Source organism: Lontra canadensis, unplaced genomic scaffold, assembly GCF_010015895.1.
Source record: "Lontra canadensis isolate GAN:19392208 unplaced genomic scaffold, GSC_riverotter_1.0 scaffold88, whole genome shotgun sequence".
Taxonomy (NCBI): domain Eukaryota; kingdom Metazoa; phylum Chordata; class Mammalia; order Carnivora; family Mustelidae; genus Lontra; species Lontra canadensis.
In genome coordinates, this window is record NW_022631082.1 from 488,174 (window position 1) to 503,445 (window position 15,272).

Consider the following 15,272-nt stretch of genomic DNA (forward strand, 5'->3'; position numbering starts at 1 on the left):
CCACCAACCGGGGCCGCGCGCCGGGGCCCGAGAGCCAATAACCAGGCTTGGGGGCGTGGCCTAGGGGGCGAGCCGGCCCCCATGCCCCGCGCCAGAGGGATGAGACGGTCCTAGCGCCGGACGGCTCCCCTTGGCGTTAGCGGGACTCTCACTAGCTGGGGGGCGACGCAAGGGCGCCCACACCCAGACTTCTGCCTTCGGGCCTGCGTCACCCGCGCCGGCCTGCAGCTTTATGGGGCCTACTGTGTCGACGGGGGAGGACAAGGTGCGCTGGGGGCTTGCGTGGTGGGCTGGGGGCGTGGGGGATGGGGGAGAATTCCGAGCCCAAGCTGCCACTCCTCGGGGTCCGGTACCTTCCCGGCCCGGAGAGACCCAATCAGACACGGAGAGGACGCATTAGTTCTAATTAATTAGTTATTAAGGATAATAATGGGGGTAATCATAATAACACCAGCTGGGATTTAATGATCGCTGACTGTGCCAAACGCCCCACGTGGGTTTGCTCACCCAAGCCGGGAGGGACGCTGAGCGAGTGTCTCCCATTTCACAGGCAACCAACAGGCCGGGAGAGCGGGCAGGGCGCGCTCGGGGGCGCAGTGAGTCAGGTGCATGCGACACCACCCGAGGCCTGCGCTCAGAACCCCTCCCCACTCTCATCCAACGGTCCTCCCACCACCGGGTCACCACACCAGCGGTTTCAAGTTCCTCCTAGCCCTGCGTGCAGTCGTCCCCCCACCCCTGAGCGCCTCCTCCACCAGCGGTTAAACACCTGCACTCCAGAGCCGGAAGCTTGGGGTCTAGATCCAGCCCCACACCCTCCTAGCTGGTCCAGCTCCGACAAGTCCTTTAACTGTGTGGGGTCTCAATCTTCCCAGATCTAGAATGGGTATAATGTGCACTACTACAAGTCATACCGGGCGCCTGGGAGCTGGGCCCATAGAGGGTGCGACTCTTGATCTCAGGGTCCTGAGTTCCAGCCCAACATTGGGTGAGAGATTCCTTTAAAAATAAAATCTTTTTTTTTTTTTTTTTTTTAAGTGATACAGGGGCGCCTGGGTGGCTCAGTGGGTTAGAGCCTCTGCCTTCGGCTCAGGTCATGATCTCAGGGTCCTGGGATAGAGCCCACCATTGGGCTCTCTGGCTCCCCGGGGAGCCTGCTTCCCCCTCTCTCTCTGCCTGCCTCTATGCCTGCCTGTGATCTCTCTCTCTGTCCAATAAGTATTTTTATTTATTTTTTTTAATTTTTTAATTTTTAATTTTTTTAATTTTTAAAAAAATAAAATAAAAACCTGATATAATTGTTAGCTTTTTTTTTTTTTTTTTGTAATTGTTATCTCTTAATAGTCTCAGCCAGAAAGTTTTCTCACTACCCCCTCCTCCTGTGTCAGTCATACAGTACTCTGGGCTGCCCCCCAACAAAACCTTGATATCTGCTCTTCCCCCCAACCCTAGCTGTGACCCTGCTCCCCCCCCCGAACTATGATCCCCATGAAGGCAGGGGCTGATCAGTTACACACACAGGAGCTCAAGAAATACCTATCCAAGGATTGTGTGGAGGGTACGGAGAGAGGTTGAAAAGAGCAAGCAGGAACTGGGAAACAGGAACCCACTAAAAGAAGCAGAGGTTCAAACAGCCCAGCAGGGCCCCAGCCCAGACGCCCACATGGATGCAGACCACACACCCCAAAGCCCACTTTTTTAATGAAAAGGAGCCTGAAAAATAGGTGTGGGTGGGGTCATGATAACCTTGCTGGGGAGTGGGGAGATAAGGGGTCACTGCGTGGGAGGAGATAAGGAGACAAGAATCTCAATTCTTTCCTCCCTGCTGGGCGTGCTCCCTCTCCCTTTCTCTGGGGCAGAGAAAGTGATGTAAAGAAATTCTTGCCTCGGCTCTACACGCCGTTTAAAAATACTTGCCTACGTTTCTTTAACATTTTTTTAAAGTTCTTATTGATTTCAGTCCTCTCTACCCCCGAGGTGGGGCTCGAACTCGTGACCCTGAGATCAAGAGTCACACAGTCGTCACACGCTGCGCATCCGAGCCAGCCGGGCACCCCTCACCTAAGCTTTGAGTTCGCATTTCTCTTCTCCTTTCAGGCCTCATCTCTGGGGGATCTTACACCGCTTCTTGCCCATTTTGCAGAGAAAACAGGCTCTTACAGAAGTCCCTTGCCGGAGGGCAAACGGCGAACAAGAGGCAGATTCAGGATCGAAACTGGGCTCCCCGCGTGATCCGCAGCATCTCCGAGTTCCTTATTCTCGGGCAGGGGAGGGCCCACCTGAGGAGGAAAGGTGCCCTGTGTTTACTCTTCCCAGCCCCCCACGGAGGTCTGGAACCTACGGGGAGCATCCCTCGGGCAGACCCAGCACGGGGTGGGGGGGGGTTGGCAGAAACACTAGCATATCTCGGGGTCTTCCCGCCGCGGGGAGAAGGCTGCCTCTGACCTGCGTCCTTCCCTCCTTCCTTCCTTCCTTCCTCCCTGGACTCCCTCACCCAGCAAATCTGGCCCTCACCCTGAGCAGTGCAGGAGCCCCAGAGATTCTGAAGCCCCAGTCGGAAGCGGGGACAGAGCCGGCCCCTCCGCGGTGGGTGCTGGCGCCGGCGGGGTCAGATACCAGACACGGGAGGGCTAGCTGAATGGCAGGCAGAGTCCGGACGTTACCTCCAGGTGACTGGGGAGCCATGGAAGGCTTGGGAGAGAGAGCTGGGAAAGTCCGATAAGAAGTCAGGTGGGGGTGGGGATGGGGGCTGTCCATTCCTCCATTCCGAAGCAGGCCTGGGCCCCAGGGGTTGGGACAGCAGTGTGGAGCACACACGCCCCAGGAGAGCAGGGGTGAGATTTGCGGGGAGGATCAGAGAAGGTCCTGCCCTGAGAGAGGATGTGAGAAAGGAGAGGAACAGGAGAGAGACAGGCTTGGGGTCCTGAGAGATCCGGGACAGACTTTGATGTCCCCAGAGCGTCCCAACTGCCCCCACCCCCTGCTGGGGATCGGCTGTCCTGGTGGCCCCAGTCCAGCTGCAGGTGGGAAGGCGGGGGTGGGGGGGTGTTTCACTTTGATCTTCTCTCAGACCAGGCTGGGAGGAGGGGGGCGCTGGGTGGAGGGAAGGGGAGGGAGAGTTCCTAGAAACCTGGGAAACCTGGGAAAAACAGCCAGGAACTTGGCTTAGATCCCAGGGTGGCTGTGAGTCAAACCCAGGTGTCCCCAGCAAGCCCCCAAGCGTCAGTTTCCCTTTCTGTGAAGTGGGCACAGAGCAGCCGTGCTGAAGGAGGGTCACAGGGCGGCCTACGGGAGATGAGGCAGGTGCGGCTTCGGCCTTCGGATCGGGGTTTGCCAGCCTGGGCGGGACTGACACAGGCTTCAGCTCGTTCTCTGGGGTGGGGGGCTGTCCTGGGCATCACAGCCCCCCAGCCTCCAACTTCAGAAGCCAGGGGCACGCCCTGCCCTCACCATGAGTCGTCACAAGCAAACATGTTTCTGGGCCTTGTCCAGTGTCCCCTGAACTACCCTGGGCGGCAGCCACTGTACTAGAAAATTCTCTGAACAGGGTCTGCAGCTGCCCTGACCAAGCCAGCTACCACTCCCAGCGGCACTGACCCTGGTTCTAAGGGAGAACATCAGTTAAGCTCCTTAAACTCTCCCCACAACCTCCTGAGGGCAGATGCAGTTATGGTCCCACTTTGTGGAGGGGCTGGCTGGGGCACAGTTTTGGTCGATGGCTCAAGTCACACATCTAGGGCTCGGGGCACCTCCCTGACCTTGTGAGGGTCCTGCAGCAGCCGGGGGTGCCCCGTCCTCCAGGGCCTGAGGCCCCTGCCCACCCCCCCTTTTTGGGGGCAGCTGCGATCCCCACTTCCCTGCTGTGTCCTCAGCCCTCCATCGCCCCTCCCAGTGGACCCCTGTGTTATATCTGTCCCTAAAAAAGCCAGAGGAGGGTTGGGGTGTCCCAGGAGCGCCAACTGCACCCTGATTCTTCCTGGGGGTTAAACTACCTCCTGTTGAGAATAAGAATCATATACTTCAGTGGGAGGCACAGCTACAACCCAGCCATTCCGTGTCCTCCGACCTCTCCTGGAAAAGCAGGTGATGGTGAAAGTCCTAACCCCCCCGGGACCTTGGAATTCAACATTTGGAAATAGGGTCATTGCAGAGGTGGTGAGTTAAGGCGACAGCACGCTGGGACAGTCGCCCATGGACTCAACACAAGGGGAAAGCTGAGCTCACACACTCGGGGAGAAGCCAAGGGACAATGAAGGCAGAGAGATTGGGGTGACCCTGGGACCAGCCAAGCAACACCCGGCAGGGCCAGCAACCCCCCAGAAGCTGGGAGCACCTGGGGCCGATTCTCCCCTAGGCCCGCAGAAGCAACCAGCTCTGAGAACCTGCGTGTAGGAAAAGTTTTAGTAAGAAGTAGAATATTTGCATAATAACAATTTCAAAAGCGAACGTTTAGGTCATCCTTAATGGATCTTGTACTTCTGGGACTGCCAGTTGGGATTCTGTACCAGGCTTCCTGCTGGACAAAATTTCTCAGGGAGGCACAGAAATGATGCAAAGAAACGAACATGAAATTGACGACTTTAGACATCTGGGGTCATTACGGAGGGCTGGCTTTTATTTATTTTTTAAGATTTTATTGATTTGAGAGAGAGAGAGAGAGATCATGCAGTTGGGGAGAGGGGCAGAGGGAGAGGCAAAGGGAGAGAATCCCAAGCAGATTCCATGGTGGGTGCGGAGCCCTTCGCCAGGCTCAATCTCATGATCCCGAGATCATGACTCTGAGATCATGACCCCGAGATCATGACCTAAGCTGGAGCCAGGGGCTGGTTACACAACCAACTGAACCACCCAGGCGCCCCCACTGAGATCTAGGTATCGAGAGAACTTAATGCTGCTGAGAAAAAACAAAGGGCGCCTGGCTGGTTCCGTGCGTGGAGCTAGTGACGCTTGCTCTTGGAGCCATGAGTTCAAGCCGCACATTGGGTGTGGAGCCTACTTGAAAAAAAAGAAAAAAAAAAAAGACTTTAAAACTTCAGGGCAGAAAGGATCTGCTGTTAAATGCACGAAGGATATAAAGTCAAATGGTATAAATGCTGCTCCTTATAGTGGCTTGCGCGGGGTGCGGGCATGTACGGGCTGTGTGGACCGAAGACGCTTTTATTCTTTCTAGAGACTATCCGCGCAGCAAGATACTTTTCTTGATGTCAAGGAGCTGCAAATTGCTCTCAAAATCAACCTCAGGAGCGCCTGAATGGCTCGATCGGTCAAGTGTGGGACTCTGGGTTTTGGCTCAGGTCATAATCTTGGGGTCCCGGGATCGAGCCCCACTATGGGCTCCCCACTCTGTGCGGAGTCCGCTAGAGATTGTCTCCCTCTCCTTCTCCTCCTCCCCTGCTCTGTCTCTCGCTCTCTTTAACACAAATATATATGTATATGTATACGTATACGTATATGTATATGTAATCAACCTCAAAACACTTCCTTTCTTTTTAATGTGTGGGGAGACCCCTGAGTTTCTCGTGCGGGAACTTGGGAGCGGGAAGGACAGTTTCTAGCGCAACCCTTGTCAATCAAGCCAAAGAGGCGGGGCTTGGGGGGCAGGGCTTGCCCGACCTTCCAGGGGGACTTCTCACCTACAGTGTTTTAAGATTGCAGTCATAGGCGAGGGTGGTGCGTCCCGCGAAGCAGCGGAGCGGGGTCTGGAATCTGGGTCTGTCAAGATTCCTAGCCCTGGGCTGCCTCTTACAGAAACAGGTGTATTCAGACTGAATTCACATACCATACAATGTACCTATTTAAAGGGTGCAGTTCTGGGGCACCTGGGTGACTCAATGGGTTAAAGCCTCTGCCTTCGGCTCAGGTCATGGTCTCAGGGTCCTGGGATTGAGCCCCTCATCTGGCTCTCTGCTCGGCAGGAAGCCTGCCTCCTCCTCTCTCTCTGCCTGCCTCTCTGCCTACTTGTGATCTCTCTCTCTCTCTCTCTGTCAAATAAATAAATAGATATATTAGATATATTTTTTAAGATTTTATGTATTTATTTGACAGAGATCACAAGCAGGCAGAGGCAGGCAGAGAGAGAGGAGGAAGCAGGCTCCCCACTGAGCAGAGAGCCTGATACGGGGCTCAATCCCAGGACCCTGGGATCATGACCTGAGCTGAAGGCAGAGGCTTTGACCGACTGAGCCACCCAGGCGCCCCAATAAATAGATGTCTTAAAAAAATAAAAAAAGTAAAGAGTGCAATTCTGAGGTTTTTTTTTTTTTTTTTTTTAAGATTTTATCTGTTTATCTGAGAAAGAGAGAGATAACAAGCTGGGGTAGGGGGAGAGAAAGAGGAAGAAGGAGAAAGAGACTCACTCTTGAGCAGGGAGCTCGACATCAGGCCGATCCCAGGACCCCAGGATCTTGACCTGAGCCAAAGGCAGACACTTAACCCGCTGAGCCACCCAGGCACCCCCTGAGGCCTTGCATATATTTACAGTTATGTAACCATCACTGCAGTCTGACTTTAGAACATTTTGATCACTCGGAAGAAATTCCGTGCCCATCCGCCGTCTCTCCCCATCCTCGGTCCGCACGAATTCCCCAGCCCCAGGCAACCGCTCATTTGCTGTCTCAATGGATTTGCCCGTTCAGGACCTCTCATGTGAACAGAGCCACACGCTTGTGGTTTTTTTGTGACTCGCATATTTCACGGAGCCTCGTGTCTTCTAGATTCACCCCTGTTGCGGCATGAATCAGCAATTTAGTCCTTTTCCCTTTTTTAAAGTTTATTTATCTTCGTGATCTCTACACTTAACAGGGGGCTCAAACTCATGACCGGGATATCAAGAGTCCAGGGCTACTCCGACCCAGCCAGGCGCCTTTAATGTATTGCTTTTTTTTTTTTTTTAAGATTTTATGTAATCATTTGACACACAGAGAGATCCCAAGTAGGCAGAGAGGCAGGCAGAGAGACAGAGAGGCAGAGGCGGGCTCCCTGCCGAGCAGAGAGCCGACCCTGGACTCGATCCCAGGACCCTGAGATCACGACCCGGGCTGAAGGCAGAGGCTTAACCCACTGAGCCACCCAGGCGCCCCAATGTATTGCTTTTTATGGCCACTAACATTCCAGTAGATGTACGGACCACATTCTCTCTATCTGCTCATCCACAGATGGGCATTTGGGTTGCTTCTACTTTTTGGCCATTGTGAATCGTGCCAGCTGTGAACATCCATGCGCAAGTTCCTGCGTGGACACATGTTCTCGGGTCTCTTGGGTATATCCCTAAGCACGGGATTTCTGGATCGCATGGTAACTTCATGTTCAAGGTTCTGAGGAACTGCTTGGCTGTTTTCCAAAGCCCTTGCCTCTGAGAAATTTACTGTATTTCCTCATTTGTTTATTCAGCAAATCTGGTTGAGTAGCTCCTAGATGTGCTGTTCTAGGAGCTTCAGAGTTAAAACCCACGGGCCCATAAAATAGCCGCTTAGGTCACATCACCAAAGCCGGGCTTAATACCGAGTAACTGCAGCTTCGACCTTCCCCAGAGACGTGAAGTCTTGATGGGTCAGCCGGGAGCTTTCCCTCTCCACCCCAAAGGAAAAGGAGAGAATCTGTGTTGACCAGACCTCCTGCTCTCCCCCCTGCTAAGGGAAGGTGACCTTTCAAGAAGGAACAATCCTTTCTTCTCTCTTGCTGAGAACGTCCTTGCCCCTTCTTCCATCCCATATAACCTTCCATTTTGTAGCGCTCTTTGCAGCTCCCGTCTACTTGCTGCGTGGAATGCTGTCCCATCCGTGAGTCCCTCGACAGAGCCAAGGACATCTTCAAATCTATTCCGCCAAATGTTCTTTAGTGGTGCCTGGCTGGCTCGGTCATACAGAGCATGTGAGTCTTGATCTCAGGGTAGGGAGTTCAAGTCCCCACATTGGAGGTAGAGATTACTTAAATAAATGAAATTTAAAAAATTTTTAACAGAGGAGACAAATATATGGAGAAAAATTAAGACAGGGTGTACAGGGTAAACCTCATTGAGAAGGTGACATTCGAGCAAATATCTGAAGGAGATTAAGCAGTGGGCCAGGCAGGTAATCAGGAGGAAAGGGCACAAGAAGTGCAAAGGCCCAGGGGTGGTGTGTGTGTGTGTGTGTGTGTGTGTGTGTGTGTGTGAGAGAGAGAGAGAGAGAGAGAGAGAGAAATGAAATGGACGTATCTGTATTTGAGGAACATCAAAGAGGCAGAGAAGGGAAATGAGGGCAGAGTGCTGATGTGGGCAAGTCGTTTGGGGTCTAATAGGACATAGTGAGCATTCAGTGACCCCAACTGTCACCCTGAAAGTAGGGGAAGTCCCAGTTCAGGCCATAAGACCACACTGCTGCGGCGGGGCTGGGGGGACGAGTGGCCCCTCAAATCCCAGAGCAGAGCCTCCCGCCCCTACATCTTCACGAGCTCCTTGCAGCCTTCTTGTCTCACTTCCTCTTTCCAAATGCTTTCAGCCCAGTTCTGGAGCTCAGCTCCGCAGCATCCCAGCCTCCCCGTCCTAAACATGGTGCAAGGTCTCCATAGCACAGGGGAAAGCAGAGCCCCCAGGGCGAGAGCAGCCTGCGCGGGCTCACAGCAGGGCTACGCACAGCGCGGGGCCGGGGGCCCTAAATTCAGTGAATAGATGGCCAACTTCCCCGCCAGGTTTGCAAGACAGAGACAGGTCTACCCTGTCCTGGGGCGGGGAGACCTTAACCCCCTTTCCTAGCAACTGGCCGCCGTCTCCATGACAACTAGGGAGGGGCCCGATCTGGCCTTGCCGGTCCCGGGATCCCTCAGGGGCGGGGAGTATCGCCTTTACTCGGAGAGGAGGAGTCCGAGCCGCGCCTACTGGCCCTTTAAGGGGCTCCGCCCGGCGAGGCCTTAGAGCGCCCTGATTGGGTCCCGAGAGCGGCCGAGCACAGCCGAACTTGACGCACCCGCCCGCACCCTTCCCTATCCACCTCCCACGCGGCCCAGCTGTTGCCCCAGCCAATCGCCTGCCGGCGCGCCAACCTTCATCTGCATGGTCACGCCCAAGGGAAAGACTACACCCAATCCGAACGCTCGCGGAGGCCGTATTAGCATGCCAGGGGCGGGGCGAGCGGCAGGGGCGGGCTCGGGGCGGTTGGTTGGAGCGGCGCAGCAGCAGAGAGGTCCGGGAAAGTTTCTTTGGAGGTGAAAACAGCCGCGGAACTCGGGGCCCTGCGAGGGGGTGGGGGCAAGGGGGGGCCTGGGGCCGGGGAGGGGCCCCTCCCGGACCGGGGGAGGGTGGGCCGGCCCTTCCGGGGGGCGATCGCCCAACAAAGGATCCCCGGGGCGGCCGCCCTCGAGGGCCTCCCCGCCCCTGGATCCGGCCCCCCCAAACACCCCGGGCCCGGCATTCCGGAGCTTCCCCGCCGGGCCACCCCGTCGGCGGCTCGGGCGCCCCTCACTCGGCCACGCGTCTGCCTTCCAGGTGGGGCCGGGAGCGGCCATGTCCCACGGCTCCAAGCAGCCCGGCGCGGCCGCCGCGTGAGTGCGACATCCCCTCCCCCAGCCCACTTGGGGCTGCAGCCCAGCCCCCGCCCGCCCTGTCGGAGCTCCTCGCCCCGCGCCCCCCAGGGTCTTGACTCCCCCCACACTGCCGGGGCAGGACCTCCCCCTTGCGTCCCCACCAGCCTCTTTCCCCGCCACTCCCCGGCTCAGTTCCTCCCAGAGGTCCCTATGGCCCCCCTAGTGCTCCGGCCCCGTCCCGCTGGTTAGTGACCCCCGCAGACTCCTCCTCCCAGGACTCAGGCCCCTTCCGTGCCAGCTCCGCGGTCGGGGATGGGGGTGAGGATGGGGGTGACCCTGGCGTCCTGTGGCTCCAGGCCGGCGGGCGGCAAGGCTCCGGGGCAGCATGGGGGCTTCGTGGTGGCTGTCAAGCAAGAGCGCGGCGAGGGCCCCCGGGCCGGCGAGAAGGGGTCCCACGAGGAAGAGGTGAGTCCCTAGTCCCTGCGAGTGGTGGGGGAGTATCAGGGACTCGCCCGTAGCCTGGAAGCCCCACCCCGGGCTAGATTTGAATTCGCTGTGGCCCCGCCCACAGTCCAGATTTTCCTCGGGATGGTGAGGCCCAGCTACAGGCCATATGCCACGCCCCCAAGAGAGCCTCAGCCACTAAGTCCAGGCTCCGCCCATCGCCCAGTACCAGCTCCGCCTACTACCCTGTGGGAGGCACCTTCCCGTGGTCCGGTGGGTCCTTCCTCCAACAGAGAGGCGACGCCCACGCCAGAGACCACGCCCACAAGCGGGGCTTAACCCAGTCCCAGATGACTCGGAACCCCGCCCTCTCCCAATCCTGGGCCTTGACCAAGCCATACCTACAGGCCTTCCCTGCGCTGTCTCCTGGATAGGCCCCGCCCACCCCCTCTAGCCCTCTCCCAGCCCTCCAGGCCCCTCCCAATGGCGTGGTCCGGTTCTGCAGCCGGTGAAGAAGCGCGGCTGGCCCAAGGGCAAGAAGCGGAAGAAGATCCTGCCTAATGGGCCCAAGGCACCGGTCACCGGCTATGTGCGCTTCCTGAACGAGCGGCGTGAGCAGATTCGCACACGCCACCCAGATCTGCCCTTTCCCGAGATCACCAAGATGCTGGGTGCCGAGTGGAGCAAGCTGCAGCCGGCCGAGAAGCAGGTGTGCAAGGCGGGGGCTGCCCCAGGACCACTGACCTTGGCCCGATCCACTCGGACACTGCCCTGCAGCTACATCCCCCAAAGGACAGAATGTGGAGGGTCCTTGCTCCCGCCTGGAGAACTGACCACTCATGGGCTCTCCCCAGCAGGCTGAAGCCAGGGGAGGCCAGCAATAGGCAAGAATCGACGTAAAACTTAATAATCAACGTGGATAGGTGTAAGGAAGTAGGGCTGGGAGCCGGATTTTTATGGGCTATCTTCCGGTTTTCAAGTCCTGGTCATTAACTTAAAATTGCAAAGATCTCAAGGAAACAAAACAGACCAGTAGTCTGTGCCCTCTAAGTGGGATTTCAGCAAGCGAAATGGGGGCGGGGGCCGGGGGGGGGGGGCAGTCCAGCCTGGAAATGGGCTCCTGCCTTCAGACAACAGGGAGAGGTTGAGAACAGCAGGAGTTTGGGGGGAGGGCCCTGAGCTGTGGGCGAGGAGGCAGGTTTTGTCTCCAAGGCCAGTAAGGAGCTACGGGAAGGTGGGGCACAGTGAGCCAGATGGGGTGTTGGTGGCTGAGGCCCTCCGCCCCTGCCCCTGGGCCGGGCCGAGCCTCCCGCTGCCCCACCAGCGGTACCTGGACGAGGCAGAGCGGGAGAAGCAGCAGTACATGAAGGAGCTGCGCGCCTACCAGCAGTCAGAAGCCTACAAGATGTGCACGGAGAAGATCCAGGAAAAGAAGATCAAGAAAGGTGGGAAGGGGCCCAGCCCCCAGGCAGCTGGGCGCGGGCTCAGAGACAGGTGGCCCGAGGCGGATCCAGGCGGACCCAGCCGCTCTCCTCCGTGGGACTCCCCTAACCAGACTGAGTGCTGACCTGGGGGCACACAGACACTGGGGGGCCGAGGCAGGAGAGTTAGTAGGGCTAACTGGGGAGGTAGGGTATCCCAGGCAGAGGGGAGAGCACTCGCAAAGCACTGTGCACTCCGAGGAGACCCGCCAGTTCGGCTGATCGTGCCCTCCTCCCTCCCCCACCAGAAGACTCGGGCTCTGGGCTCATGAATACCTTCTTGAATGGACACAAGGTAAGTCCTCCTCTTGCAAGAACCACAGCTGGGTGAGAAAGGTCTGGAGTTCATGAGCCCCCCTCTGGGTGAGCCACCAACTCATGGGCGCAGGCGAGTGCCCCTCCTCCAGGCGTGCCAGCAGAGGTGGGGCCGCTTTCACGTCGTGGGATGTTGTTAAAAGGACTTCAACCCAGCTGACCAGAGGAATCCCTCCCAAGCTTGAGGGACGTCCCAGAGGGGTTTTGGCGGCCCCCCCCCCAAATTTGTCACCTTGTCCTGTTGTCCCAGGGTGGGGACTGTGATGGCTTCTCCACCTTTGACGTCCCCATCTTCACTGAAGAGTTCTTGGACCAAAACAAAGGTGAGCACTGACCAGGGGTTCCTGGGGAAGTGGGTACCAAGGCCGGAGATGGTGGGTGGGGGGATTGACCACTGGAAAAAGCAGAGGCGCCCACCTCTCCGCTCCCCCGCCCCGCCCCCCGGAGCTGGAGGCAGAGCGGTGACAGCCGGCCTGGCGCGGGGTGGGGCGGGGGTGGGGGACACAGCTAAGGCAAGGTCGGCGGGGGATGGGGGGGACGCGCCAGGCTCTGACCCGGCTCCCCCACGCCGCAGCGCGGGAGGCAGAGCTGCGGCGCCTGCGCAAGATGAACGTGGCCTTCGAGGAGCAGAACGCGGTGCTGCAGAGGCACACGCAGAGCATGAGCAGCGCGCGGGAGCGCCTGGAGCAGGAGCTGGCGCTGGAGGAGCGGCGGACGCTGGCGCTGCAGCAGCAGCTCCAGGCCGTGCGCCAAGCGCTCACCGCCAGCTTCGCCTCGCTGCCGGTGCCCGGTGCGGAGGCCCCGCCCATCCGCCCCGCACCCTCTGTCGGGCGAGCTCCGCCCCGCCGGCTCCACTTCCCGGCCCCGCCCCCAGTCGCTCGGAGGCCGGAGCGCACACGTCCCGGCCAGCCCCGCCCCCGGCCGTGCGACTTCAGCCCGAATGGCCCCTCCCCGGCGTGAGCTGAGCACGCGCCCGCCCTCGCAGACCCCTGCCCTCGCCGGCACTGCCCGTGACCCTCCTCCTCCTTGGCCTTCCGCGCTCTGGCCTCAGCTAACCTTGGCTACTTCCTCCTCCCCAATTTGTAAGCCGGATCCCCCCCCCGCCCCCCGGCCCGGGCCTCGCCCTCACCACTTTCCATCTTCTGCCTCATCCAATGCCGCCGACGCGCCTCGCCTCTGGCCCCCTCCCCGGGACCCTGCCCTTGGAGACCCGCCCTCCGCCTCTGACCTCTGCTTCTGTGGGTCCCCGGCCGCGTCGCCTCCGCCGCTTGGTTTGGGTGACCGCTCCCTGCCCTCTTCCAGGCACGGGCGAGACGCCCACTCTCGGCACCCTGGACTTCTACATGGCCCGGCTGCACGGCGCCATCGAGCGCGACCCCGCGCAGCACGAGAAGCTCATCGTCCGCATCAAGGAGATCCTGGCCCAGGTTGCCAGGTGTGTGCCGCGGCGGGTCACCCCCGGGGCTGTGCGCGGCCCGGGTGGGGCCGCCCTGTGCGGGGGTTGGGGGGCCACTTGGGGTTAGACCTGCCTTGGGCCCCGCGGAAATGGCTGGATTTCGCCCTCCAACGGGGTTCCCGGACTCGGGGCGCTGCCGGGTGGGATCGGGCTGCGGGATCTTATTCCGAGGGCACCGCCCACACGCGATCTACCAGGTAGGACTAATTTGCTGCCGGCGGCCAGTGGCCGGACCGCTGGGGGGCGCCGGTACCATTGGGAACTTTATGAATGCTGCTGGGCGGGATGTGCCAGTCCCCCTCGGCCAGTGGGATCCACTGGGGGGACCAGAACTTCCCCACAGCTGCTTGGGGCTTTTCTGGGCGGCTTCTAGCTGCCCGGATTGGGGGGATTGACTCCAGGCCCCCACTATGGCATTTGGAAGAACAGAGGGTTGGTGGCCTCTGATGACCCCCATCCTGGGGTTCAGAGCTGATAAATGATGGGGATTCCCCATCACGAGCCCCCCCCCTTCTTTCCTGTCATAGTGAGCACCTATGAGGGTGTCCGCCGCCGGAGGGATCCAGAGAAGACTGCCTTTGGTCACAGCCCCTTCCCCACCCCATGGAGGAGGATTGGGGGTCCACCTTTTGGGGCCATGCCCAATCCTGCACCTTGGGGGCTCCAGCCCCCCAAAATTAAATTTCTACAGCATCCCTCTAGCTCTCGATTCCCTCAGCAGCCTGACCCCGGAAAAATCACTTGCTGTACATGAAACGCCTAGAACCCAGAGCCCCGGGGCCCAGCAAGGTCCGCTCCCTTTGCACAACACTACAGGGACATGGGAGCACCACAGGGGCTGCAGAACCCAAGACACAAGGAGACCTGCAGCTGCTGGCACGCTCAGGGTGGGGAGGGTTATACCTGCTACACTGGCTCTCCTGGACCGGCCCAGGGACAAGGTAGAAAACCCCACACCTGTCATGCTGGGACCCCCAGAGGTGCTCACCGCAGGCTCCCCCCCACTCTGAGGCAGGCACACTTCAGGGACCTGCTCTTATACTCAAGGTGGGGCCCTCTGCTTGTGGCCTGAACCCCAGAATTGGGGGCGGCTGGTACTGACCGCCTCTCCCTCATCCAGCTGAGGGACCCTTGCCGAGGCAGCCTCTGCCTTTGCTCAATCTGGACTTTATAAATAAAGAAAGTGGAATTTGAATTTCCAAGCTTGTGAATGTTTTGGGGGGGGTGGGAGGTGGGCTAGAAGGTGTGCCCAAGGCCCCAAGACGCCCCTGCTGGGTGTCCCAGGCCCGCCCTCCACCAGTGCCCGGCAACCACTGACCCCCCCCCCCCACCTTCTGTCTGGAGGAGCCTGGTCTGGGCGTGTCACACGCGTGGATTCACATCTGTGCGGCTGTGTCTGGTTCCCTCCGAGTGTCGTGGGCTCGGGGTCCATCCCCGGGGCAGTGCGTGGGCCCCTCGCTCCTTTTTGTGACTGAATAATACTCCGACGTGTGGATGGGCCACAGTCTATTACCCTTTCTCTGCGGATGGACGTTCTGGTGGTTTGGGCTCCTGGGAGGCTAGTGTGATGCACATGCGGCCATTGGAACACCGGCTCTCAGTTCTGCAAGCTGCCTTCCCAGCGTGGAACCGCCGGTCCGGGGACGTACCGTGCTGGACTTCGCAGGAATGCTCTCTGCGACTTTCTGTGTAATGCAATATTCAAGCCATCTTAAAATTTTTGGAGAATAATTTGACAAACGGGATGTTGAATCATGTCCCCTCAAAAGATATGCTGAGGCCCTAAACCCCAGTCCTCAGAATGTGACCTTATTTGGAAATAGGGTCGCTGCGGATATAATTAGTAGGGATGAGGTCATCGGGAGTAGGGTGGGCCCCTGATCCAATGTGGCTGGTGTCCTTATAAGAAGACAAAGATGCGAAACCAGATACAGGGGACAGCCATGTGACCACAGAGGCAGAAACAATGGGCCAGCCGTCACCAGAAGCGAGGACAGGCAGGGAAGGGCTCTGCCGAGGTCTTGGAGGGAGCGTGGTCTTGCTGACAGGCTGACATCACACTTCGGGCCCCTGGAAAC

At 58.7% G+C, this 15,272-nt stretch overlaps 1 protein-coding gene across 2 annotated transcripts; it reads left to right on the plus strand.

Annotated features, from left to right (window-relative positions):
* Positions 1 to 9,120: 9,120 nt before the first annotated feature.
* On the plus strand, positions 9,121 to 13,967 carry HMG20B (high mobility group 20B). Of its 2 annotated transcripts, none has more exons than XM_032883547.1 (10): positions 9,121 to 9,180; positions 9,461 to 9,516; positions 9,855 to 9,963; positions 10,448 to 10,651; positions 11,267 to 11,387; positions 11,672 to 11,718; positions 11,989 to 12,061; positions 12,313 to 12,528; positions 13,041 to 13,173; positions 13,722 to 13,967. In XM_032883547.1, exons 2-10 carry the CDS (start codon positions 9,479 to 9,481, stop codon positions 13,732 to 13,734), a joined length of 954 nt encoding a protein of 317 aa, XP_032739438.1. In that variant the 5' UTR covers positions 9,121 to 9,180; positions 9,461 to 9,478; the 3' UTR covers positions 13,735 to 13,967. The 2 variants fall into 2 exon arrangements, with proteins under 2 accessions (XP_032739438.1, XP_032739439.1); XM_032883548.1 differs by having other exon boundaries at positions 11,675 to 11,718.
* The last annotated feature ends 1,305 nt before the right edge of the window (positions 13,968 to 15,272 follow it).